This window comes from Mus caroli, unplaced genomic scaffold, assembly GCF_978045245.1.
Source record: "Mus caroli unplaced genomic scaffold, Mus_caroli_1 scaffold_20, whole genome shotgun sequence".
Taxonomy (NCBI): Eukaryota; Metazoa; Chordata; class Mammalia; order Rodentia; family Muridae; genus Mus; species Mus caroli.
This window is the reverse complement of record NW_028227275.1, coordinates 49361745-49387857: the sequence shown is the minus strand read 5'-3', so window position 1 is coordinate 49387857 and position 26113 is coordinate 49361745. Positions and strand designations below refer to the sequence as shown.

General features: G+C 40.0%; 2 protein-coding genes across 2 annotated transcripts; both read right to left on the bottom strand.

Moving 5' to 3' along the window:
• Nucleotides 1-3446: 3446 nt before the first annotated feature.
• Nucleotides 3447-7921, bottom strand: LOC110285817 (olfactory receptor 4D11-like). The gene is made up of 2 exons (XM_021152256.2): nucleotides 7896-7921; nucleotides 3447-4410 (listed from the first exon to the last, which is right to left on the bottom strand). The coding sequence occupies exon 2, from the start codon at nucleotides 4380-4382 to the stop codon at nucleotides 3447-3449; it is 936 nt and encodes a 311-aa protein (XP_021007915.1). The 5' UTR covers nucleotides 4383-4410; nucleotides 7896-7921.
• Nucleotides 7922-19912: 11991 nt separating this feature from the next.
• Nucleotides 19913-20857, bottom strand: Or4d6 (olfactory receptor family 4 subfamily D member 6). Its single transcript, XM_021152263.1, has one exon. The coding sequence runs from the start codon at nucleotides 20855-20857 to the stop codon at nucleotides 19913-19915; it is 945 nt and encodes a 314-aa protein (XP_021007922.1).
• Nucleotides 20858-26113: the final 5256 nt, after the last annotated feature.

The following is a 26113-nucleotide window of genomic DNA, read 5'->3' as shown; positions in this document are numbered from 1 at the left end:
GAATTTAATCTTAAGAGGCATTTATAATAAAATATTAAAAGAGAGCTCGTAGATCCATACACCAGACTAACGCGGGAATAGAGTAATGAGAATGAGAATGCCAAAACTCCAGGAGGAGAGCTTCCTTGAAACTCTTTAGGCTTTTAAGGCTTCACAGCCTGCCAAGCTGACTCGAATGGAGTGCCGTGGCATCAGGGGTTAGTTCTTTCCCATGGGATGGGCCTAAAGTTGGGCCCAGTCATTGGTTGTCTATTCCCTTAATCTCTGCTCCATCTTTATCCCTGTATACATCTAGTAGGCAGGACAAATTTTGGGTTGAAGGACAAATTTTGTGGGTGTTTCTACTGGAAATACCACCTGGCTACACAAGATGGCTCCTTCAGTTTCCTTATCCCTAGTTGCTGGAAGTCTTAGGGTCTTTCACATAGCCTCCTGGGAGTGCCCCCATCTGCCCAAGACCTCAGGCTTGTCCCAGAGATGACATACCTGTTTTCATTCTCCCTCCAAGCCCACTTCCCACTCTTCACACACTGCTCTCTACCTCAGATTCCTTTCCTGTCCTCTCTCCCATCCAGTTCCCTCTCCCCATCTACCTCAGGTCAGATAATTTCAGTGGTCATCAATTTTTTTTATTCTTTCTTCTGCGTGGTTAATTGTACAATTGAGTCCTCAGGGAATTTTTCATTTCGGCTCACTTTTTTTTAATTGGATATTTTATTTATTTTACATTTCAAATGTTATTCCCTTTGCTGGTTTCCCCCCCCAGAAATCTCCTATCCCATTCCTTCTCCCCCTGCTTCTATGAGGGTGTGCCCCCCTACCCACTTCTTCCTCACTGCCCTAGCATTCCCCTACACTGGCATTGAGCCTTCCCAGGACCAAGGGCCTCTCCTCCCATTCAAGGCCATCCTCTGCTACATATGCTTAGCTCACACTCTATATTCCATTTTGATATGTTTTGAATCTGAGCATCTGTCTAATTAATCAATTATGGACTTTTCTCAACTATTATCTCCTAAACTGGTATTTTTGTGTGGGGCAAATGACCCTGCCACCAGACCGAAGAACTGGTAAGATTGAGTGAAACCAAAGTTCATGAAATTCAAATTTCAGACTGGTAGAATGGGACCAGCAATTTGTCTAACTTTGCCTGCTCTGGAACACGGTAACCATGACACCTCACTGAGAGGACAACCTGTAGTTCTTCGTGCTAATAAGGTATCTAGATGGGCCCCAGTGTTTAAGCAGTGAGCTTTCCTTCCTGGGCATTCCTTTCTGCAAAAGGTATTTATTCCCTAGTTCACCCTGAGTAAGGTGTTTGCATTCACATCCACCCTCAAATCAAGCAGCTTGAAAAAGCAAGGACTATCTCTTCATCAAGGATCACCAAAAGGGGAAGCTTTGCTTGTAAAGAGCTCAGCCTAAGTCTACTGGAGATTTTCTTTCCTCGCCCTTTGGCACTATCAGCACTCACTGGGAACCAAACTAGCTGCTTCCACCCGTCCCTGGCTCTGTCTTCCTCTTCCGAGTGGACGCTCAGGCCAGGGACCCAGTTCCCAACTCCCAGCGGTTCCGTCAGTGGTGCCAGCGGTTCTGTCAGTGGTGCCTGGGTACACAGGAGACAGAGAAGCACAGCAATCGTCCCACACTCAGCTGTTTCCCACCCAGGAAATCATGGACTGAGGACACCCGTTATGGTCTGCCTCCTCTAAGCAGCGTGCTATCAGTGCTTTGGGCACTCCAGGGGCGAGGCAGGATGAAGCCCAGTATTTCTTCTTAGTTCATTATAATTTCCACTTCTAGATGCTTTATTCTGGTCATAAGTCTGCTTTCAGCTTTCAGTTTCATTTTCTACTCATATTTGAAAAAGCTATGCATAAGCTTTCACATTATGTTCTATTTTTCCTCTAACGTACAGTTTCTTGCTAGTAAAGCTTGTCCTTATCTGACCTAAGTTTACGGCATGATTTTGTTTGAGTTAACACGAATTCACACATAGTCTTTGGATATACTTTTGCCCATCTTAGGACTAGTCCATGCCTTCCTATAGAAATATCAATGTGTTTGGGCTTCGTCTACTTCACAAGGAAACAATGTGCCATGCACTATGCTCACAGAATTATTTTTCTTACAACTTATAACTTCCAAAACCTATCTTCCATTAATAAATTAGATATGGAATGTGTATTATTATTAGTTATGATCCTATTATTAATTATTAGGTTCGTTTGAGTGGATCCTTTATTTCAGCCTTCCTCGATACATTGGAACAGGAGGACATAGGAAATGATTTTGCTCTTCTGTATATGATTACTGGGAGTTTAGTTTCTAGACCTCTCTGTACTCACACAGAGAGATCGGAAGTTGAAGTGAAGATGTTTCTGCAAATACTACTTGTCCCTGTTGTAATCACAATATTGTGTACACAGGTTCTAACAAAGTTTGTGAATTTTTTTTTGATACCCATAATCCTGAGAGGCTGTGAGTTTGAAGGCAGCTTGGGTCCTGTAGTAAGTTCTAGGCCACCCTGCACTACAAATGATACCCAGTGTCCAAAAAAAAAAAAAAAAATCAACCCCAATCCTCAAAATTGGAAAAGGTTAAGACTGATTTGAGTTTGGAATCAATTTTTACATGTCTTTGTTTCTCTCATCCTGGATTCAAGTGAGATTTACTATGAATAAATGGACAGGGTTCTATCTAGACATTTAAACTATAAAGGGGAATTAGATGTGTTAATTTGACAACTTTATTGTATTTTAACATACCACAGTAAAGGAAGCTGCAAAACAGTATACATAACCATGACAAAAATATTTATTTATTGTGTCAGATATAAATTTTTATTTTTCAAACACTCAAATCAATTATGTACAAGTTGGATGTTAAGTGTAAGGCAACTAGTTTCAGATTCTTGCTCTTTATGTATTTATATATAAAGGTTTTACAAAGGCAGACTGTAAGTCAAGTGCACAGTTACTTTTGACAGAGTCACAGAGAATGCACAACAGCAGGGAATCTTTTAAAACCACTTATAACAAGCATTTGTTGATTTAAAAAGGAAGGAAGAAATCACTAACTGTTCAATTCATAGAAGACCCCCCAAGTCATAGAATAATGGCTAATAAATGGAGATATAGGTGCTAGAGACTTATAATTTTGAGACAGATGACTCTGATGACCCTTGTATGTCTCAAAATCAAAACCCCGTTCTACAGACCATTGATAGGCAACTCAGCTGCTTCTATTATAGTTCGTTTATTCTTTGCTCGTCAAAGGTTATATTCTTCTTGCTTAACTTTCTATTGATGTCTATGTTTACAAACAATTTTATGTGTCATATTCTTCATATGCACACCATATTACTATAGTTAATTATACATAGCTGAGTCCCAACCTGAAAAGACTCAATTATATGTTTCCCTTTTCCACAATAAATAATGGAACTATTCTACCTCAGAAAGTATGAGTCTTTTCCTGAGTCTCTTCATGGCTGACTTCATCTCCTGGTTCCTGAGGGTGTAGATCATTGGGTTCAGGACAGGAACAATTATATTTAGGGTGATTGAGACAGCTCTGTCCATGGGGAGGGCAGTGAAGGGCCTGGCATAGACATAGATGCAGGGCACAAAGTGCAGGGTGACCACAGTGATGTGGGAGGTGCAGGTGGAGATGGCTTTCTTCCTGCCCTCTCCTGTGTGTGACCTCAGCATTGTCAAGATGACTGTGTAGGATACAAGGAGAAGAACAAACCATAGCGTAGTGATCAGGCCATTGTTTGAGATCATCAGGAGCTCGAGAACAACGGTGTCAGTGCAGGCAAGTTTGAGGACCTGTGGGACATCACAGTAAAAACTATCAACAACATTGGGTCCACAGAAAGGAAGTGGGAGCAAGAGAAAGATCTGCACAATTGAGTGGACAAAGCCTCCAACCCAGGAGGCTGCGATGAGGGCTGTGCACCGCCCTCTACTCATGATGGTCACATAGTGTAGAGGCCTGAAGATGGCCATGTATCGATCAAATGCCATCACAGAGAGAGAAAAAATATCCGCCCCACCAAGCAGATGGAAGAAAAAGATCTGAGTGAAGCAGCCATTGAAAGAGATGGTCTTTCTTCTTGAGAGAAGGTCCACTAAGACCTTTGGAACAGTAATGGAGGAGAAGCAAATGTCCAACACAGAGAGGTTTCGAAGCAGGAAGTACATGGGCGTGTGGAGGCGGGACTCCCAGGTCACAGTGACCATGATGGTGACATTTACAAACACCGTTGTTATATAAACAATAGATAAAAAGAAAAATAAGAGTAAGCTCAGTTCTTGAGATTGGGTAAGGCCACAAAAAATAAATTCAGTCACCTTAGTGTGATTTCCCAGCTCCATTGAATGTTACTTCCTCCTCTGTCTACACCTTTGAAGGAAATGCTAGTATTATTGAAGCAATAAAGTATGACTTGCATCCCCTAGAGACAGAACATGCACAGGTATGCAATTGCAGCATGTTCTTTAGGAACTTGCTGTTATCTAGGGAAAGCACTTGATCACTTGATCACTCTATTAGTAGCACACGTTGTTCTTTAGACTAGGCCACTTGTTCTCATATTGTACTTAGTGGGGACTTGGGAAGTCTGCTACAACTTACCTCTAGAAACTCTAGAGAGCCTTATGAGCCAAACTTCTAGGCTACATTTAGCTCTGAAAATCCAAATAGCCAAATTTTACTACATTTTGTTTCTAAAGTTTAAAAGCCACTGAGGGTTCGATGAGTCGGCTCAGCATGTAAAGGCATATTCTGCCAAGTCCGAAGACCTGAGTTCATTTCTCAGAACTTACATGGTGGAAGGAGAGAACAAACTCCTACAAGCTGCTCTCTGACTTCCATACCTTGCCAGTGTCATGTATGTACTCTCATATATGTGTGCTCTGTCTGTCTGTCTGTATGTCTGTATGTCTTACAGCCACTGAAATGAATTACCACTCTCTAATAACATAATATGGATCCACACGGATAGAGGTTATTATTTTTGGAACCACCACAGGTTTAAATACAGTGGTTTTTAAAAAAATATCATTCTGAGGCTCAAGGGATAGATTTTATTATCTCACTTTGGTGATACCAAATTCAGCACAATGAAAGAAAATAAAAACTCCAAGGTAATATAGAAAGTCAGTGGCTAAGTAGAAATAGGACAAATTTCTCCTGGATCTTCATTCCTCAGTCTTTTACTACCTCCCTCCTCCTATTAATTTTAGGACACACAAATCTAAAACTGATTTATGTAAGGAACTCCTTCCTAACTTTTCCCAAGCACTTCCAAGGGTGAATTTTACCATTCTTATCTCCTGTCACAATGGAATTTGAGTCCATCACCTTTCTTTCACCTCTTACATGCTATGTCACACAAATGATACCCTTTAAGTTTAAAATTTCATTTCATAGATTCTCACAGTTTGGGGGAAAATGATGGCATTTAAACAACAACAATAATAAGATGACAAAGAATGTCAGTAGAGACAGTTTTATTCATATATTAAGTAGATCTGATTCTTTAATTGCATGATTTTTTTTCCTGAAGAAACCCTTAAGGTCAGTGTCTTAGTTTAGGTTCCCATTGCTCTAAGGAGACTCTATGACCAAGGCAACTCTTATAAAGGATGCCAATTGATTGGGGCTGGCTTACTGGTTCTGAAGTTCAGTCCATTATCATTATGGCAGGAAGCATAGCAGCATCCAGGCAGGCATGGCTCTGGTGAATTCCATGGATTCTCATGGTTCTATGGTTTTGTCGGAAGACAAACAGGAAAAAGATTGGCATCATCTGCAGGCTGCCAGGAGGAGGATATTAAAGTCCACCCCTACAGTGACACATTTTCTCCAACAAGGCCACACCTTCTAATAGTTCCGTTCCCTGGGTGAAGCATATTGAAACCACCACAGTCAGGATTTGCAGAGATGACTTGGAGACTAAGAACACTTGATCCAAGTTTAGTTTCTAGTATCGAGGCCAGACAGCTCACAACTCCCAGTAACTACAGCTCCAGAGATCTGATGTCCTGTTCTGGACTTTCCAAGCACCTGCACTCATGTGAGGACAGACTGCCTCCACATATACACAGAGTTAAAAAAAATAAAGTGAAATCTTGCAAAAGAAACCTTTAAGATCAGACATCTTTCTTTGTCTGGCAGGACTGAAGCTTCTCACTCAGACCTCTACCACACTGCTCTGCTAAAGTATGCGTAGTTCTCTTGTCTGAAGGACAACGCTCCCTTTTTCTCAGAACCCCCAAACCTATTATCACTGGAGTAATGTTGACAATTGGTAAGGTAAATTTCCTTCTTTTCCCTTCCAGTGAAGAAATATCAAATAATGTCTGTTCAAGTTTGAATTTATAATTTCTGGCATTCACTCTACCATAGGTGGACATAATGACAGCTACCACATATTCCTTGATAGCTTGTCTATTCTTTTATTATGATTGAGAGGAATTTTCCTTTGCTGTATTTTCTCAGATCAGTTGGGACTGATCAGGTCAGTCAGGACTATTCTAGCTTTAAAGATAAAGTATAGAAAGACAATAATTCTTGATATGCAGTACATCACTTAACAAGTGAGTTGTAAAGTCATCTTTGACTTTCAATTTCTCAACAATGTCCAAGGAGGAGGCCCTCAATGGTTACAACAGGACAAACATTTACTAAGAGTGGAGAGATATATTTACTCTTAGCATCTGAATTTGATGTAATTACCTGCCACCATCAGACATATATATATAGTTTCTGGTCGGTGTCCAGTTAAGAAGCATGCTTAGGCAAGCTTTGGAAACCAGTGACCTTGAAAAATTACATAGAGAAATAACTTGTGTCTACCTGTCTTATCTCTCCAGTCATTGAACCTAGGTCCTTAAGCACTCAAGTCAAGTACTCTATCATTGAGCTGCAGGCCCAGTCTTTAAGAAACTTATTTTGCTCATTTTTCTGTCTTGGTATTAAAGATGAAAGATAAAGATGTTTTCTCCTGATGCAGATTACAAAGTAGTTTTCTGATCTTGAGAAAACCATGTTTTACTGGGCTTCTTGATTGTATTAATTACAGGACAAAGTTAAGGACTTAAGAACAGGACATAACTGGTTTGGAATTCTGTTTCTTCCTCCTTCTTGTTCTTACTTGGAATGAATCCTTTAGGTTCTTCCAGTTTCCTTTGTAAATCTGGGAAAGCATAACATTTACATAACATGAAGCTGTGTAAAGAATAAATATGATAATGTTTGTAAAGTCTCCAGGAGGCCATAGGCTCCCAATTAACTTGGATATTTCCTTTTTTTCTTTTTTCTTTTTATTATAACATATAATCCTCTTTTCCTAACAAGCAAGGATTGCATATAAAGACACTGGCAAAATGTAAAATGCTTCTCTCTCTTTGAGCCAACTTGTTCTTTTTGTTTGAACAGATTTGTGGGAACTGGTCAAATGGAACAAAAGTTTGGTTGCTGGATCTTTGTGCTTCAGAATATTTCTGTTTATGGATTAAGTCAAGGAGACTCAGTCAGCCATGGGCAAAGTATGCATATAAATTTGCCTCTGAAATGTTCCCAGTTTTAAAAGAGAATTTGGGGGTCTTAAAAAGAGGCAATTATTTTGTAGAGAAAGGTTTCATGATCCCAAAGGATCATCCTAAATCCTAAACTGGAACAAAACATGCCTTTTTTTCCAACTAATTGTTTCCTTAGGAAATCCTTCCTTCTCTTTTGCTATGCTGAGCCCGTGTCTGTTGCTCCTTCTCCTGAAGGCATGCCTGACTTCTTAGTTATTTCTGCAGCACCTTAACTACATTATTCACAATTGTTATTCTGCACAACCTATGGTATGTCACACTCTGACAGTTCAGTGTCCTTACCTAAATTCTTCAGAGTCCAACCATGAATGCACACCATTAAAACCTCAATGTAGATGGTAGAGAGAAACATTGTGTTCATAAGTGAAGGCCTTATGAAGATTTGCCATGGCTGGCTTCAATGTCATCTCTTTAGCCTTCACCTTGGAAGGACAGATCTTGGGAGTCACATCTTTGTGACTTCCCTTCCTATCCCAATATTGCCACGGGCACTGTTTTATGAATCCCAAACTTAATATGAAAATTAGCAAAGGGAATTTGCATGTGAGCATTGAAATAGAATGGACATTCTTCTGAGTACCATGGTCCCAGGGGGAGTTATTAGAGACTTTCTAATTAAGTACTCGAAAATCACTCATGTGGACCCATGTAAAAGTGTTCCCATTTCTTTACTCTCCAAATTATTTTTTATTGTTTGTTCTTTGATAATTTCACACATGCATTCTGATGACTTTTATACCCACCACTTCTAGTCTCCCTTCTACCCTTGTCAACTCTCCTTCCTTTCTACTACCCACCATTTACCATAATGACATGTTTCACTGTGATTTGCGATCCATTGAGTTTAACCAGGGCATCTGTGTAAGCATGAGTGTGGAATTATCCAGTGGAAGCTGATGGGCTCACTGTTAGGTATACAACTGAAGACAATAACTGCCCATGCTGCAGAATCCATCACTAGCCAATAGTTCAGAAGGGATAGGTAGGGTTCCATGAGCCTTTCCTCAATCTATGACTATTTGATTACAGGTCCAGTCTTGTGCAGGACTAGTGCAGACCTCTCTATCTCCCATAGGGTCATGATTGGAATGGCTGTGTCGTGCCAAGAGGATAGTACTTCATATCCTTTCTCCAGACCCTCTGATATTTATGTTGTCCTTCTTATTTTTCCATGATGTCCTATGAGCTTTTGAGAGGGAAGGTAGTATAAATGCTCTATTCAGGGCAGAGCACTCAACAGTCACTTACCCTCAGTACCTTGAACAGACATAAGTCTCTGCACTTAGTACAATTTGTGGCAAAAAGAAGCATCTCTATGGCTGGGTGTAGTATTTGTCTATGTGTATAAATGTAAATATTTAGAAGACAGTTTTAATGTCAATAGGATTATGAGACTCTAGCCCCACCAAGCCCTGGATTTTTGACAAAGTTTACAGTACCAGGCTTGATTTCTTTCCTGTGGAGTGGACTATGTAGAAGAATGATAAATCTGTACTGTTTTTGGGGGTTGCCAGTGGCTTTTCAAGAACAGTTGGTTACCCACCACAACAGTTGTACTGCTATTGCACTAGGGGGGGGGTGTCATTTTTCCTGGTGGTTAGTATCATAGTTCATAGAGTTCAAAGTTGAGTAAGTCTGTTGATGACTCCCCCCCTCCCCCAGCAGCTTGTGTACCACCTTTTGTTAACATGAAAACTAGAGAATGTGGAGAACTACACAGCACAATTCCTGCCTGATTTTATTTTTATATCTTATAACAAAAGTGTAAAATGTCTTTAGCAATATAATCTTATCATCTAGTAGACTATGAAGAAGAATGATAAATCTGTACTATTTTTTTGGAGGGTGGGCAGTGGCTCTCTGAGAAACAGATTCTAAGGAGGTATGCCACCTGGCACTGAATTTTTTTTTATAACTCATAGCTTCCAGAAGTACCATTATCTAGCCATAAATGATATTTCCCTTCTCCCTTTTTAAACTAACATATTTTAATTTGCTTATGAAGTAGTAAGAATCCATATGGCTTGTCCTAGTTTCATTTTTCTTCCTGTTATAAAACATCCCAACCAAAAGCAACTTAATCTAGGGAAGGGTTTGTTCAGCTAATGATTCTAGGTCACTGTCCATCACTGAGGAAGTCAAGGTAGAATCTTGATAGCAGGCCAACTTGTTATTCCATGTAGCAATACCTTTAATAACAGAATGTGCTCCACAGTCAAAGTATAGCAGTAGCTGTGTAATACTTTGTTTGCTGGTTGGCATGCTTATCTGCAGATAGATTTTTTTCTTTTCTTTTCTTTTCTTTTTTTTTTTTTTTGGCTTCAGGGCAACCTGCCTGAGGAATGGATCTGCTCACAATGGGCTGGAGACTCTTTTTTTTTTTGATTTTTAATATTTTTATTACATATTTTCCTCAATTACATTTCCAATGCTATCCCAAAAGTCCCCCATAGCGCCCCCCACTTCCCTACCCACCCATTCCCATTTTTTGGCCCTGGCATTCCCCTATATTGGGGCATATAAAGTTTGCAAGTCCAATGGGCCTCTCTTTCCATTGATGGCCGACTAGGCCATCTTTCGATCCATATGCAGCTAGAGACAAGAGCTCCGGGGTTCTGGTTAGTACATCATGTTGTTCCAACAATAGGGTTGCAGATCCCTTTAGCTCCTTGGGTACTTTCTCTAGCTTCTCCATTGGGAGCCCTGTGATACATCCAATAGCTGACTGTGAACATCCACTCCTGTGTTTGCTAGGCCCCGGCATCGTCTCACAAGAGACAGCTATATTTGGGTCCTTTCAGCAAAATCTTGCTAGTGTATGCAATAGTGTCAGCGTTTAGAAGCTGATTATGGGATGGATCCCTGGATACGGCAGTCTCTAAATGGTCCATCCTTTCATCACAGCTACGAACTTTGTCTCTGTAACTCCTTCCCTGGGTGTTTTGTTCCCAATTCTAAGAAGGTGCACAGTGTCCACACTTTGGTCTTCATTCTTCTTGAGTTTCATGCGTTTATCAAATTGTATCTTATATCTTGGGTATCCTAAGTTTTGGGCTAATATCCACTTATCAATGAATACATATTGTGTGAGTTCTTTTGTGATTGTGTTACTTCACTCAAGATGATGCCCTCCAGGTCCATCCATTTGGCTAGGAATTTCATAAATTCATTCTTTTTAATAGCTGAGTAGTACTCCATTGTGTAAATGTACCATAATTTCTGTATCCATTCCTCTGTTGAGGGACATCTGGGTTCTTTCCAGCTTCTGGCTATTATAAATAGGGCTGCTATGAACATAGTGGAGCATGTGTCTTTTTTACCGGTTGGGACATCTTCTGGATATATGCCCAGGAGAGGTATTGCTGGATCCTCCGGTAGTACTATGTCCAATTTTCTGAGGAACCGCCAGACTGATTTCCAGAGTGGTTGTACAAGCTTGCAATCCCACCAACAATGGAGGAGTGTTCCTCTTTCTCCACATCCTCGCCAGCATCTGCTGTCACCTGAATTTTTGATCTTAGCCATTCTGACTGGTGTGAGGTGGAATCTCAGGGTTGTTTTGATTTGCATTTCCCTGATGATTAAGGATGTTGAACATTTTTTCAGGTGTTTCTCTGCCATTCGGTATTCCTCAGGTGAGAATTCTTTGTTCAGTTCTGAGCCCCATTTTTTAATGGGGTTATTTGACTTTCTGGAGTCCACCTTCTTGAGTTCTTTATATATATTGGATATTAGTCCCTTATCTGATTTAGGATAGGTGAAGATCCTTTCCCAATCTGTTGGTGGTTTTTTTGTCTTATTGATGGTGTCTTTAGCCTTGCAGAAGCTTTGTAGTTTCATGAGGTCCCACTTGTCAATTCTCGATCTTACAGCACAAGCCATTACTGTTCTATTCAGGAATTTTCCCCCTGTGCCCATATCTTCAAGGCTTTTCCCCACTTTCTCCTCTATAAGTTTCAGTGTCTCTGGTTTTATGTGAAGTTCCTTGATCCACTTAGACTTGACCTTAGTACAAGGAGATAGGAATGGATCGATTCGCATTCTTCTACATGTTAACAACCAGTTGTGCCAGCACCATTCGTTGAAAATGCTGTCTTTCTTCCACTGGATGTTTTTAGCTCCCTTGTCGAAGATCAAGTGACCATAGGTGTGTGGGTTCATTTCTGGGTCTTCAATTCTATTCCATTGGTCTATTTGTCTGTCACTATACCAGTATCATGCAGTTTTTATCACAATTGCTCTGTAGTAGAGCTTTAGGTCCGGCATGGTGATTCCACCAGAGGTTCTTTTATCCTTGAGAAGAGTTTTTGCTATCCTAGGTTTTTTGTTATTCCAGATGAATTTGCAGATTGCACTTTCTAATTCGTTGAAGAATTGATTTGGAATTTTGATGGGGATTGCATTGAATCTGTAGATTGCTTTTGGCAAGATAGCCATTTTTACAATGTTGATCCTGCCAATCCATGAGCATGGGAGATCTTTCCATCTTCTGAGATCTTCTATAATTTCTTTCTTCAGAGACTTGAAGTTTTTATTATACAGATCTTTCACTTCCTTAGTTAGAGTCACGCCAAGATATTTTATATTATTTGTGGCTATTGAGAAGGGTGTTGTTTCCCTAATTTCTTTCTCAGCCTGTTTATTCTTTGTGTAGAGAAAGGCCATTGATTTGTTTGAGTTAATTTTATATCCAGCTACTTCACCGAAGCTGTTTATCAGGCTTAGGAGTTCTCTGGTGGAATTTTTAGGGTCACTTATATATACTATCATATCATCTGCAAAAAGTGATATTTTGACTTCATCTTTTCCAATTTGTATCCCTTTGATCTCCTTTTGTTGTCGAATTGCTCTGGCTAGGACTTCAAGTACAATGTTGAATAGGTATGGAGAAAGTGGACAGCCTTGTCTAGTCCCTGATTTTAGAGGGATTGCTTCAAGCTTCTGACCATTTACTTTGATGTTGGCTACTGGTTTGCTGTAGATTGCTTTTATCATGTTTAGGTATGGGCCTTGAATTCCTGATCTTTCCAAGACTTTTATCATGAATGGGTGTTGGATCTTGTCAAATGCTTTTTCCGCATCTAACGAGATGACCATGTGGTTTTTGTCTTTGAGTTTGTTTATATAGTGGATTACGTTGATGGATTTCCGTATATTGAACCATCCCTGCATCCCTGGGATGAAACCTACTTGGTCAGGATGGATGATTGTTTTGATGTGTTCTTGGATTCGGTTAGCAAGAACTTTATTGAGGATTTTTGCATCAATATTCATAAGGGATATTGGTCTGAAGTTTTCTATCTTTGTTGGGTCTTTTTGCGGTTTAGGTATCAGAGTAATTGTGGCTTCATAGAATGAGTTGGGTAGAGTACCTCTGTTTCTATTTTGTGGAATAGTTTGTGAAGAACTGGGATTAGATCTTCTTTGAAGGTCTGATAGAACTCTGCACTAAACCCATCTGGTCCTGGGCTTTTTTTAGTTGGGAGACTATTAATGACTGCTTCTATTTCTTTGGGGGATATAGGGCTGTTTAGATCATTAACCTGATCTTGATTCAACTTTGGTACCTGGTATCTGTCTAGGAACTTCTCCATTTCATCCAGGTTCTCCAGTTTTGTTGAGTATAGCCTTTGGTAGAAGGATCTGATGGTGTTTTGGATGTCTTCAGGATCTGTTGTTATGTCTCCTTTTTCATTTCTGATTTTGTTAATTAGGATGCTTTCCCTGTGCCCTCTAGTGAGTCTGGCTAAGGGTTTATCTATCTTGTTGATTTTCTCTAAGAACCAGCTCCTTGATTGGTTGATTCTTTGAATAGTTTTTCTTGTTTCCACTTGGTTGATTTCGCCCCTGAGTTTGATTATTTCCTGCCGTCTACTCCTCTTGGGTGAATTTGCTTCCTTTTGTTCTAGTGCTTTTAGGTGTGTTGTCAAGCTGCTAATGTGTGCTCTCTCTAGTTTCCTTTTGGAGGCACTCAGAGCTATGAGTTTTCCTCTTAGAAATGCTTTCATTGCGTCCCATAAGTTTGGGTATGTTGTGGCTTCATTTTCATTGAACTCTAAAAAGTCCTTAATTTCTTTCTTTATTCCTTCCTTGTCCAAGGTATCATTGAGAAGAGTGTTGTTCAGTTTCCACGTGAAGGTTGGCTTTCTATTATTTATTTTGTTATTGAAGATCAGCCTTAGTCCATGGTGGTCTGATAGGATGCATGGGACAATTTCAATATTTTTGTATCTGTTGAGGCCTGTTTTGTGACCAATTATGTGGTCAATTTTGGAGAAGGTACCATGAGGTGCTGAGAAGAAGGTATATCCTTTTGTTTTAGGATAGAATGTTCTGTAGATATCTGCCAGATCCATTTGATTCATAATTTCTCTTAGTTTCACTGTGTCCCTGTTTAGTTTCTGTTTCCATGATCTGTCCATTGGTGAAAGTGGTGTGTTGAAGTCTCCCACTATTATTGTATGAGGTGCAATGTGTGCTTTGAGATTTACTAAAGTTTCTTTAATGAATGTGGCTGCCTTTGTATTTGGAGCATAGATATTCAGGATTGATAGTTCCTCTTGGAGGATTTTACCTTTGATGAGTATGAAGTGTCCCTCCCTGTCTTTTTTAATGACTTTGGGTTGGAAGTCAATCTTATCAGATATTAGAATGGCTACTCCAGCTTGTTTCTTCATGCCATTTGCTTGGAAAATTGTTTTCCAGCCTTTCATTCTGAGGTAGTGTCTATCCTTTTCTCTGAGATGAGTTTCCTGTAAGCGGCAAAATGTTGGGTCTTGTTTGTGTAGCCAGTTTGTTAGTCTATGTCTTTTTATCGGGGAGTTGAGTCCATTGATATTAAGAGATATTAAGGAAAAGTAATTGTTGTTTCCTGTTATTTTTGTTGTTAAAGTTGGCATTTTGTTCTTGTGGCTGTCTTCTTTTAGGTTTGTTGAGGGATTACCTTCTTGTTGTTTCTAGGGCGTGGTTCCTGTCCTTGTATTGGTTTTTTCTGTTATTATCCTTTGAAGGGCTGGATTCGTGGAGAGATAATGTGTGAATTTGGTTTTGTCGTGGAATACTTTGGTTTCTCCATCTATGTTAATTGAGAGTTTGGCTGGGTATAGTAGCCTGGGCTGGAATTTGTGTTCTTTTAGTGTCTGTATAACATCCGTCCAGGATCTTCTGGCTTTCATAGTCTCTGGTGAAAAATCTGGTGTAATTCTGATAGGCTTGCCTTTATATGTTACTTGGCCTTTTTCTCTTACTGCTTTTAGTATTCTATCTTTATTTAGAGCATTTGTTGTTCTGATTATAATGTGTCGGGAGGTATTTCTTTTCTGGTCCAGTGTATTTGGAGTTCTGTAGGCTTCTTGTATGTTCATGGGCATCTCTTTCTTTAGTTTTGGGAAGTTTTCTTCTATAATTTTGTTGAAGATGTTTGCTGGTCCTTTGAGTTGAAAATCTTCATTCTCATCCACTCCTATTATCCGTAGGTTTGGTCTTCTCATTGTGTCCTGTATTTCTTGGATGTTTTGAGTTAGGATCTTTTTGCATTTTACATTTTCCTTGATTGTTGTGCCGATGTTCTCTATGGAATCTTCTGCACCTGAGATTCTCTCTTCCATCTCTTGTATTCTGTTGCTGATGCTCGTATCTATGGTTCCAGATTTCTTCCCTAGGGTTTCTATCTCCAGTGTTGCCTCATTTTGGGTTTTCTTTATTGTGTCTACTTCCCTTTTTAGGTCTAGTATGGTTTTGTTCATTTCCATCAACTGTTTGGATGTGTTTTCCTGTTTTTCTGTAAGTACTTCTACCTGTTTGATTATGTTATCCTGTTTTTCTTTAAGGATTTGTAACTCTTTAGCAGTGTTCTCCTGCAATTCTTTAAGGGATTTTTGTGCTTCCTCTTTATTGTCTACTGCCTGTTTATCAGTGTTCTCCTGCATTTCTTTAAGTGTGTTATTAAAGTCCTTCTTGAAGTCCTCTATCATCATCAGGAGATATGCTTTTAAATCCGTGTCTAGCTTTTCCGGTGTGTTGGGGTGCCCTGGACTGGGCGAAGTGGGGGTGCTGGGTTCTGATGATGGTGAGTGGTCTTGGTTTCTGTTAGTAAGATTATTACGTTTACCTTTCGCCATCTGGTAATCTCTGGGGTTAGTTGTTGTCGTTGTCACTGTTTAAAGATTGGAGCAGAAGCTGTGTTCCACTCACCAGCAGTCCCAAAATCCTGCGGCGGGGGTTGTGGGTAGCTGGCGGGTGTCAGGCAACCCTGCTCTCCTGCTACCCCGGCGCTGATCCGGCCGGATGAGGCCTGTGGCCCTACTCAGGCCGGTATCTGCTTTCCTAACTAATGCAGTCTCAGGTCCCGCGCAATTGGATTGGAGCAGAAGCTGTGCTCCACTCACCAGAAGTCTTAAGATCCTGTGGCGGGTGTTGTGGGTAGCTGGCGAGTGTCAGCCGACCCTGCGCCCCAGCTGCCCCGGTGCTTTTCTGACCAAAATAGGGTTGTGTCCCTATGTAGGCCGGATTTCTCTCTCCCCACCAGAGCAGTCTCAGGTCCCGCGTGATTGGACTGGAGCAGAAGCTGTGTTCCACTCACCAGCAGTCCCAAAATCCTGCGGCGGGGGTCGTGGGTAGCTGGCGGGTGTCAGGCAACCCTGCGCTCCCGCTACCCCGGCGCTGATCCGGCTGGATGAGGCCTGTGGCCCTACTCAGGCCGGTTTCTGCTTCCCTAACTAATGCAGTCTCAGGTCCCGCGCAATTGGATTGGAGCAGAAGCTGTGCTCCACTCACCAGAAGTCTTAAGATCCTGTGGCGGGTGTTGTGGGTAGCTGGCGAGTGTCAGCCGACCCTGCGCCCCAGCTGCCCCGGTGCTTTTCTGACCGGAAGAGGGTTGTGGCCCTATGTATGCCGGATTTCTCTCTCCGGCTGGAGACTCTTATATCAGTTAGCAGTCAAGATACTCTCCAATAAATATGTACATAGGCCAATTTGTTTATAACAGCGTCTCAATTTCTAAGTTGTTTCTAAGCATTTCTAAGTTGTTTCAAGTTGTTAAAACTAATCAGGACAGCTGTTTTTTTAAATTGTTCAAAGACTGTGGAAGGCACAAAACTATGCATCCTTCTGTTCTTTGACTTTTTGAGAAAGATTTATCTATTAGAATCTAATGTCATAGGACCACTCATTTCTTATGGGGACAAAGGCACAATTTATTTGTGGGGAATGGGAAGCAAAACCATTCTAGCCATTTCAATGACATGTCTCTTCAATGAATATTGGTATATGAAAAGATACATAATGTATCTTTGGTGGGTAATTTGTGGAGGTCATCAGGAAAAATACTTAACAAAACTCATGAAGGGAAAGGAATTTAAGAAAGTTTCAAAACTAAGTCAGAGTCCTGAGATTGTTGGACTCAGCCCTAAATAAGACTTCTATATCACTCACTTCAATGCTCAGGGACCACCAAAGAAAAGGCCACAGAAAGAATGTGAGAACTGGAGGATGGAAAGAGTGCTGAGAAATGTTGTCTCCTGGACATGACTCAGCTGTCACACCCATGAACACAACATTGTGGTTAACATGCATGTGTAAGACCTGTTTAAGACAGGGCCCATGAATATTGTTACTGGGGCATGGGGAAATCTTATTCTTGGTGTTGTTGCTATTAGTAAGTTTGTATTGCTCAAATAAGTGACTCCACCTATACTCACATAAACAATCCTAATCAAACTCAGTAGGTTATAAAAAAGAAGGCATGAAAGTAGGAGGAGCTATTCTTTTTTTTTTTAAGATTTATTTATGATTATATCTAAGTACACTGTAGCTGTCTCTTCAGACACACCAGAAGAGAGCATGTGGTTGCTGGGATTTGAACTCATGGCCTTTGGAAGAACAGTCAGTGCTCTTACCCTCTGAGCCATCTCTTCAGCTCCCGGAGGAGCTATTCTTGAGAAGAAGGAATTTGTAGGAGTGGGAGAGAAGAGAGGATAATGTATATGTGTGATATTGTCAAAGTACTGTATACACACATACACACACAGGATTTTGATGTATACATGAACACACACACACACAAACACACACACACGGCATGTGTATGAAAATTGGAAACAATAATTAAAAAAGAAAAGCTAAGAAGCATTGTCCTGTGATTATACGTCTTGGTTGCAAGCTGCTCTGTCTTATGGGAGTCAGGAAGAACCACATATGGATATTATTATGGATATTATGGATATTATCTTCTAGAACCTTTTTGACTAAATCTTAAGCATTATATTAATTTGGTACTTTGTAAGAAAAGTTGTTCAATGTGCTTTAATTTCTTGAACTTTCTTATATGCCACCTCCCCCCTCCCACAATTTTGAATGACTGAAGAAGACAGAGGGTGAAATTTGAAGCAAGCACAGAGGGAAGATTGTCTTTACATATCCACAGGAAGCTGAAATTTCCTGTGGTATAGGGGTGAACTCCAAAACAAATATTTAATAGTCATTTGTAAATGACCCTACATATACATGTCTTTTTATAGAATATCATTATTAAAATAGGTCTTGGTGATAGAAGATATTTCTTAGCTGTTTTTTTTTTTTTTTTTTGTCTGCTTGTTTGTTTTGAATTGTGATGGACTGTCTTGGGTAGTTTACTAATACTTAGACAAAATCCTCCCTTTTATTTCAAAGTCCTGGAAGGGGCTGGCAAGATGGCTCACTTGGTAAGATGTTTGCCTCCCAAGTATGAGGAATTAAGTTTGATCTTCAGATTCCACTTGAAAAAGCTGGGAGAAGTGGGGGTGCAGGCTGAAATCTCTGTGCAGGGGAGGCAGAGACAAGAAGATCCCTGTAGCTTAGAAATCTAGCAGCCACTGATCCAGTTGAATAGGTGAGCTCCAGGCTAGTGAGAGGCACTATCTCAATGAATAAGGTGGATGGCTCCTGAGGGATTGATCCCAGAGGTTGTTCTTTGACCTACACACACACACACACACACACACACACACACACACACACACACACACGCACACACAGCTCTTTGTTAAAACAAGAAACACAGATGAGAGAAAAAGGAAGTTGTGGTTGAGAGGCAGTGACATTATAGATTTGTTACAGGTATGCCTACAAACTGCCTGTGTAACTCCAAGATTATTTCAGTGGACAAATCAGTTGAATGGAATGAAGAATAGGAAATAGCTGGATTAGATAGAGGTTTCTGTTTTCTCTCATTTTGTTTTTTGATACAAGGTTTCTCTGTGTAGTCCTGGAGATCCTGGAACTAGCTCTGTAGACCAGGCTGGCCTTGAACTGACAGCTTCATCTGCCTCTGCCTCCAGGGTATTGGGAGTAAAGGCATGGGGCCACCACTGCCAGGCTTTAGACATAGATTTTTTTTTTTTATATACACAGACACACACCAGATTTAACCCAATTTAAATCATTCCTTCTCTTTTCATTAATTGATGAAATAAATTTACAATACTGCACTCACAAAATCATTTTTAAAAATTGATCAATATTCAGAGACTAAACCACCAATCAAAGAGCATACATGGGCTGGTTTGGCACATATGTCGCAGAGGACTGCATTGTCTGGCCTAAGTGGAAGAGTATGTACCTAATCCTGTAAAAACCTGATACTCCAAGAAAGGGGAATGCTGACAGGCATGTGTGTGTGTGTGTGGGAGTAGGAGGACTAGGGGAATGAGGGGAACAGGTGGGTGGGTGGAGTAGCATCCTCTCAGAGGCAAAGGGGAGGGGGATGGGGAGAACTCTGGCAGGGACAACCTGGAAAGGGGACAACATTTGGAATGTAAATAAATAAAATAATTTAAAAAATATAATTGACCAATGTGTACATGCATATTTAGGAATGCAAGGAAAGCTAACAGGGAACATTGAATGCTTGATCCATATTGGCAGCCATCTGACTTTTATAACTGCCATCTTCATGACATTGACCATACTTCCTTCTCTGATAACTTTGTGGACAGTAGTGCTGTCCTGCATCAGAGGTGGTGAAGCAAGGGAAGGGTTGGCAGGAGAGCAACAGATGACAGTGTAGTAGTGCTTATGGGACTGATTTCAATTATTTTGCATGGACTTCCCCCCTGTGCACAGTCAGATTGCGCAGATTGTCTAGACTCATCTCTTCATTTTATTTTCATATTCTCTCTAATGGATTTGTATGTTTGTATCATAGAAGGCATATGGTGACATCTATATCACAGAAGATATATAGAACCAGCTTTCTCTTATTCTTAGAGTAGCAGATGAAAAGAACTGAATTAGCCTTAGACTTCTGGACTCTACCAGATGGCTCACCCTAGCTTATTGCTCTCAGAAGGCCCTAGCCTCCTCTGCAGTCTCTTCATGGCTGACTTCATCTCTTGGTTCCTGAGAGTGTAGATCATGGGGTTTAGCATGGGCGTGATGACAGTATTATTGATAGATATGGCTGTGTCCATGGGCAGGGTGGTGAAGGGCCTGCAATAGATGTAAACACAGGGCACAAAATGGAGAGTCACCACCATGATGTGAGAGGTGCAGGTGGAGAGAGCCTTGTTCCGGCCCTCCCCAGAATGGGATCTGAGCATAACCAGAATGATGGTGTAGGAGCCTAGGAGCAGGAAGAACCACAACAGGGTTACCAGGCCATTGTTGGAGATCATGAGAAGTTCAAGGGCAAAGGTATCAGTGCAGGCCAGCTTCACCACCTGGGGTACATCACAGTAAAAGGCATCCAAGGTGTTGGGGCCACAGAAGGGGAGTGGAAGCATTAGAATTATCTGGACAATTGAATGTAAACCACCACCCACCCAGGAGGCCACCACCAAGGCCAACCATACCTCTCTCCTCATAATGGTTACATAGTGCAGGGGTTTAGCAATTGCAAGGTACCTGTCATAGGCCATCACAGAGAGGAAGAAAATATCTGCCCCACCAGCAAAGTGGAAGAAGAAGATCTGTGTTAAACAACCATTATAGGAGATGACCTTCCTTTCTGATAAAAGATCCACCAGGAACTTGGGGACTGTGATAGATGAAAAAACAATATCCAGAATGGATTTGTTCCTCAAGAGGAAGTACATAGGAGTGTGGAGGCGGGACTCGGCAGTGATGGTAACCACAATGAGGGTGTTTCCCAGCACAGTTGTTACATACACAAGAAAGAAGACTGAGAACAAAAAGAACTCCAGTTCCCGGATGCGAGTAAGTGCCAGGAAGACGAATTCTTTCACATTGGTGTGGTTTATCTGGCTCATGGCTGGGATAGGCTTCTGTCTATCTACCTAGGGAGGAGATAGGTTAAGGTTTGGAGTATGGTAGCATGAGGCTGAAGTGCTATCTGTTATATACATCATTATGTTACAAGGTTTTCTAAAGTACTCAACTGCTCATGACTATGTAGGAAAACTGGACCCAAGTCTTCAATTTTTGGTTTAGAAATTCCTTATACAGATGGTCCCTGGTTTGCAGGGAGAACCATAATAGTCTCAGCCTGGATTCTGGGTAGGGAGAGAGTCATACAATGCAGTCATTTACCTATGACTTCTCCTCTGTCTTGTAGGAATAGCTTCTTTACATAGAGGCTCTTCTGCATATTTCACCAAGGGCTTTCAGAACCCTGCAATTTCATCTTGATTTTCACCTTAAAGTCTATGTGGTCTGCAGACTGGCTATGAGTTTCTTTGAAGCTTAGAGCAGTCCTTGGCTTGGTTACATTTACATTACATTTACACAGTCGCTGTCAGTAAATGGCCAGCCAAGGACTCAAATTCAAATAATTCTCCTTGACCAGATTTTGGTTAGGCTTCTCTGAGCCTTCTCCCTGTGCTTTCTTCTGGAGCCCAGTTTCAACAAACAACCTGCTAAGTCTGTTTAGTGAGGGACCCCCCCCCCCGACACCCTTGGTGTCAAATTCTTCATCTCTCATCTCTAATACTAAAATCCTTGTTTCTGAGTGCTTGGCCTATTTGTAGCAAGAGTTCATTTTGGCCAGCTTAATGAGACTCATCCTGGTCTCATGCCCTCTTTTTAGTGTTTTCTTTAATTTCCATTGATCCTCTCCCAACACCCATCTATCCATGCTGTATCTTGAGTTGAGCTCAAATTTTCTTTCTCACTGCTATTAATTCTCTACCCACTTAACAGTCTTCAGAGGTTTTTCGACCACAGCCCCACTCTGCTGGATTGATATCTGGGAATTATTTTGGATTATCAGAGTCCTGAAGTAGTCTGACTATTTAACTCTCATTTCCTGACTTACAGGAAAAAAAGAGTCAGGTTGTATAAATACTGTTCTTTAGCAAACTGGGACCCTTCATCTCACCATGGACTCACAGTGTCCTTGGAAGACCGAGGACCAGCAGTGGATGTTCAGGGCTGTTTAGTGATCAGTAGATGGTCAGAAGAACTAATCGTTAGAGCTTCACAGAAGATCAGAGGTTGCTCGGCCTAGTGCTCCTCACTATAGGAGTAAAAAGAGAAAGTTGTTAGTTTGGCCATAATGAGACTACAAATTAGTAAAGGAGAAATTTAGCCAGATTATTGGTGTATATTCAAGAGACTTTGTATTATTTCTATATCATAGAAAAAAATAGCTTTTGTTTCCAAATCAGAAATAAGCCAGTAGAGAATAAAATCATCTTCAATAAGACCATCTGCATTTAATAAGAAAATTGTATCTCAGAAAAATTTAAAATAATTCAAGCATCTCAGATGACCAAATTCCACTTCAGGAGTCAAGGTACACAGTTGGCATTTGAAGTAGTTGAATCAACTGTAAAAAAAAAAGACAGCATAATAAAGATGAGGATAAAGATAAAAATAAAACATTTTCCCTCAAAATAAAAGCATACTAGAAGATTCTATAGACAATCAATTGTTTTTCTGTTCAAAATCACTTTAGAATTGGGTGAATTTTAATGTCTTTGAGAAATTAGGATACACATAAAAATGAAATAGAAATCAGGGAGGTAGCTTAGATCCTTGATGTTCCTATTGTTAAAAATTTGTTTCAACAGAAAAGGAAATTGTTATTTTTAAATTTTAGGTTACATACTTTTTAGCTAAAACACTTTTACAATCTTTCATTGATGTATGTTTAAGGTGCACAACTTGAAGGGATGCTTACTTCAGTGTGTCAGCATCTTCCCTGTGACTGATATTCTGAAGTGATTAATTTCCATCCTCACTATTAGCATCAGCATCCATCCTCTTAGCCACAGCAGTGAGCCACACAGGTGATAACATCCACTTGACGCTTTGCTTTTCTCAAAGGCAACTGCAAGAAAGAGCATCTACTGCACGACACTGCTGAGCCTCAAGGGGAAGTGTTTATGTGTAGGAGGGAGAAAACTTGAATTCACCTTAGAAAATTTGGGATTCTATTACTAATCCCGTATATTTTTTATGCTTTTCAAAATATATGTGTGGCTTCATTACTTATCCTATTTAAAAAATATGTGACCATGTCATACTTCTTTTTCTTTTCTTTTTACATTTTATTTTATTACATGTATCTTGTTGCTGTTGCCATAAAATCTGCGAGGCCCTCTGAAGATTGATGGACAACATACTGTTAAGACAGAGACTTTCACTGGTGCAGTGTAAATCAGACAAGATAGAAGTTTCATTTGTTATGAAGGGCTGAGAGGAACAAGGCATTAGCCAGGTGAGAAAGCAGTCTTCGGAGATGGGAGCTGAGAAAGGGAGATTGGAAAGCCAGTGATGGATGATATTGGGAGTCAGGCTTTCTGAAAGCAGAAAGGTGGTTGAGGGGGCCAGATAAGCCTCAAGTTCATCCCTTAAGCTGGCCAGTGGGCTCTAATTAATATTTTCAAATAATGCAGTGTGGAACAATTGATAAATGATATTTTTGCATGCATCTATAATTTCTTTAAGACAAATTCCCATCGATAGGGTTACAAAATTACATTATGTATTAATCTTCTAGTTTTGACTGAGCCTCATTCTAAATGTGTTTGAATGTTTGACTTCTTTTTACATAGGGACACTAAAAACTGAAATAGGTTACAAACACATATTTTTTTCCACAGAAAAAGAAAACCACAGATATCAAATAAAGCAGTGAAAACATTAGCATAACATTGAAGTGAAGGTTTTGAACAGAATTTTTGGAGGAGTTGGTGTGATGGCTCAGTGGTTAGAAGCACTGGCTGCCTTTTTAGAGAACCTGGATTTGATTCCCAGAACCCACATGGTGGCTTCCAAGCATTGTTAATTCAATTGTCAGAGAACTGAATGCCTCCACAGGCACCAGGAGAGCACCAAGGCACACGAGTCATGCATAGACATACATGCAGTCAAAACACTAATACGTATAACATAAATAAATAACTAAATAATAAAAATGTTTTGAGGTACATGAAAATTACATTAAAAAGTTAGGGTTGATTAAGTGACAATATGTAATAACTATGGTTTTAAAAGTATTATAGAAAAATAAAAGTATTATAATATTAATAATTAAATATAAATGAAAAATGGGAAACTATTTGCAGCCTCCCCACCCCACCCCCAAATTAATCTTTGTTGTTGTTGTTGTTTGTGAGACAAGGTCTCTCTTATGTATCCTTGCTGGCCTGAAACTCACTATGTAGACAAGTTGGCCTCAAAAATTTAAAGATCTGGCTGCCCTGCCTCCTAAGTGCTGAGATTAACCACCATACCTGGTCTATTCCTAATGTCTCTGATGAAAGACTCTTATAAATCAATGTGACACAGATATAAGCTTTAAAAAATGGGTCATAAGTCATACAGAGACATGATCAGTCCACATATGAAAAGATGGTTACTCATATTACCAATGAAAGAAATGCAAATTAAAATTACAGCCAGATATCATTTTTGTTTAGAATATTGGCCAATGTTGAAAAGTCCTGTTATTTAGATGTGGATGTGGGGAAAGAAATACCTTCAAAGATGGTCAATACCGGGGACAAAACTTGGAGGCATGCCATTTTGGAAAGTATGTAAATGTTAGTAATATAAAATTCTGCTTTGGGAATTCAGGTTAAAGAATGAATAAACCAAATACTTAGTGTCATAGGGTCCGTGGAGGCTCATCACAGCCAAAGAAAGAAGAATTTAGGCTAATGTTTTGATGTAAAATTGGCCCAATAAGTGGTATATCATGTACAGTTTAAAATGTGCAAACTTTCCTGCTGACAGTGCAGAATTGTGACAAGAGCCCCTGTTAGTGATGTGTTAAAACAATCAATACATTAGCTGTATAATTTTTAGGGAAAAATCCCTACCTGCCTAAACATCTGAGAGGATGAAGACCTCCATGGTTGTGGCCATTATCTATGAGTAATTTTATTTAGACAATTCTGAGAAATTAATGAACTAATTCAGTGATTAACTTTTTTACTATTTTTTGGAGATAGGGTCTTGTGAGGTTGCTCAGGCTGTTGCTGACCTGATCATCTGTCTTAGCCGCCAAAGCTGTGTGTGTGCCCTACCACACCTGATTCAAGCAACTTTACTTTAAATGTATATTGCCTTATGTCTTGTTAAAAACATCTAGCTAAAAATTAAAATAGCTTCTGATTTTAAAATAATTTGAAATGTAATACTTTCTCTAATGAGTTGAACTCTGATATTGTATATGTTCCTTTCCCCTTCTGCAAAGTTGTAAGAAATACAACTTACTGAAGATAGGCCTGGAGTGGGGGAGTTGGCTCTAGGTTTTCTTTTCATTTCTTATGGCTCTTAGAGGCACTGGCTCAGTGAAGAGCCTGGGACTTGTCCATTCGGTTCTCTCTGAACTTAGATCAAAGCTATTGACAGTTTGCATCTCTTTGAAGTACTAGCATTTTATCTGTGCTTTGTAGCCATTCACTTCGGAAATTTCTAGACTCAGGCTCAAGAACAGGTCATAATTAAGTGATAGGAATTTTACACGATCCCTTCATGGTTGCATGATCAGCCCTAGTGGCAGCTTGCTTAAAAGACACAAGTATTGCAGCTAGGTTTAAGTAGTTTCCATCTTGACTCTCTAACCCTGAGCAACTTGGCTATTTAGAAGTTTGGAATACTATTCCATGAAATGAGAAGCCTGTTTTCTTCACAGAGGGCTTTGCTTATGGCAGTCCAGCATCTTCTATATGTATTTTTGCTTTCCCTTAAAATGCAAAATTTCTGGAGCCAAGATTTCATTTCATCTCTATTGAAACAGTAGCATCTTCCTACATACACCAGTTATTCAATAGTTCTTTTGGAACAGATGTATGAACTAAGTGTGTAATGTGCAGTAGGTCTCCAATAAGTGACAGTTCTCCTTTTTCTCCATTTAAGACCTTATTCTACATCTCCTTTTCATTTGCATTACTGTGAGAGTCCCCGAGCTGTCCTTCTGCCTGTGAGTATAAACTATGACTTTAAAGTGTTATACAAATGTAGGTCACCATTGTCTTTACAACATTGGCATCTCTATGACTCAAGTTTCTCTTCCCACTTGCAGCTAGCATTTAATCTTTTATAGAAGGGAAACA

Coding starts and splice junctions, on each gene's coding strand:
- LOC110285817 (XM_021152256.2), bottom strand. CDS start 4,382: ATGGAGCTGGGAAATCACACTAAGGTGACTGAATTTATTTTTTGTGGC.
- Or4d6 (XM_021152263.1), bottom strand. CDS start 20,857: ATGAGCCAGATAAACCACACCAATGTGAAAGAATTCGTCTTCCTGGCA.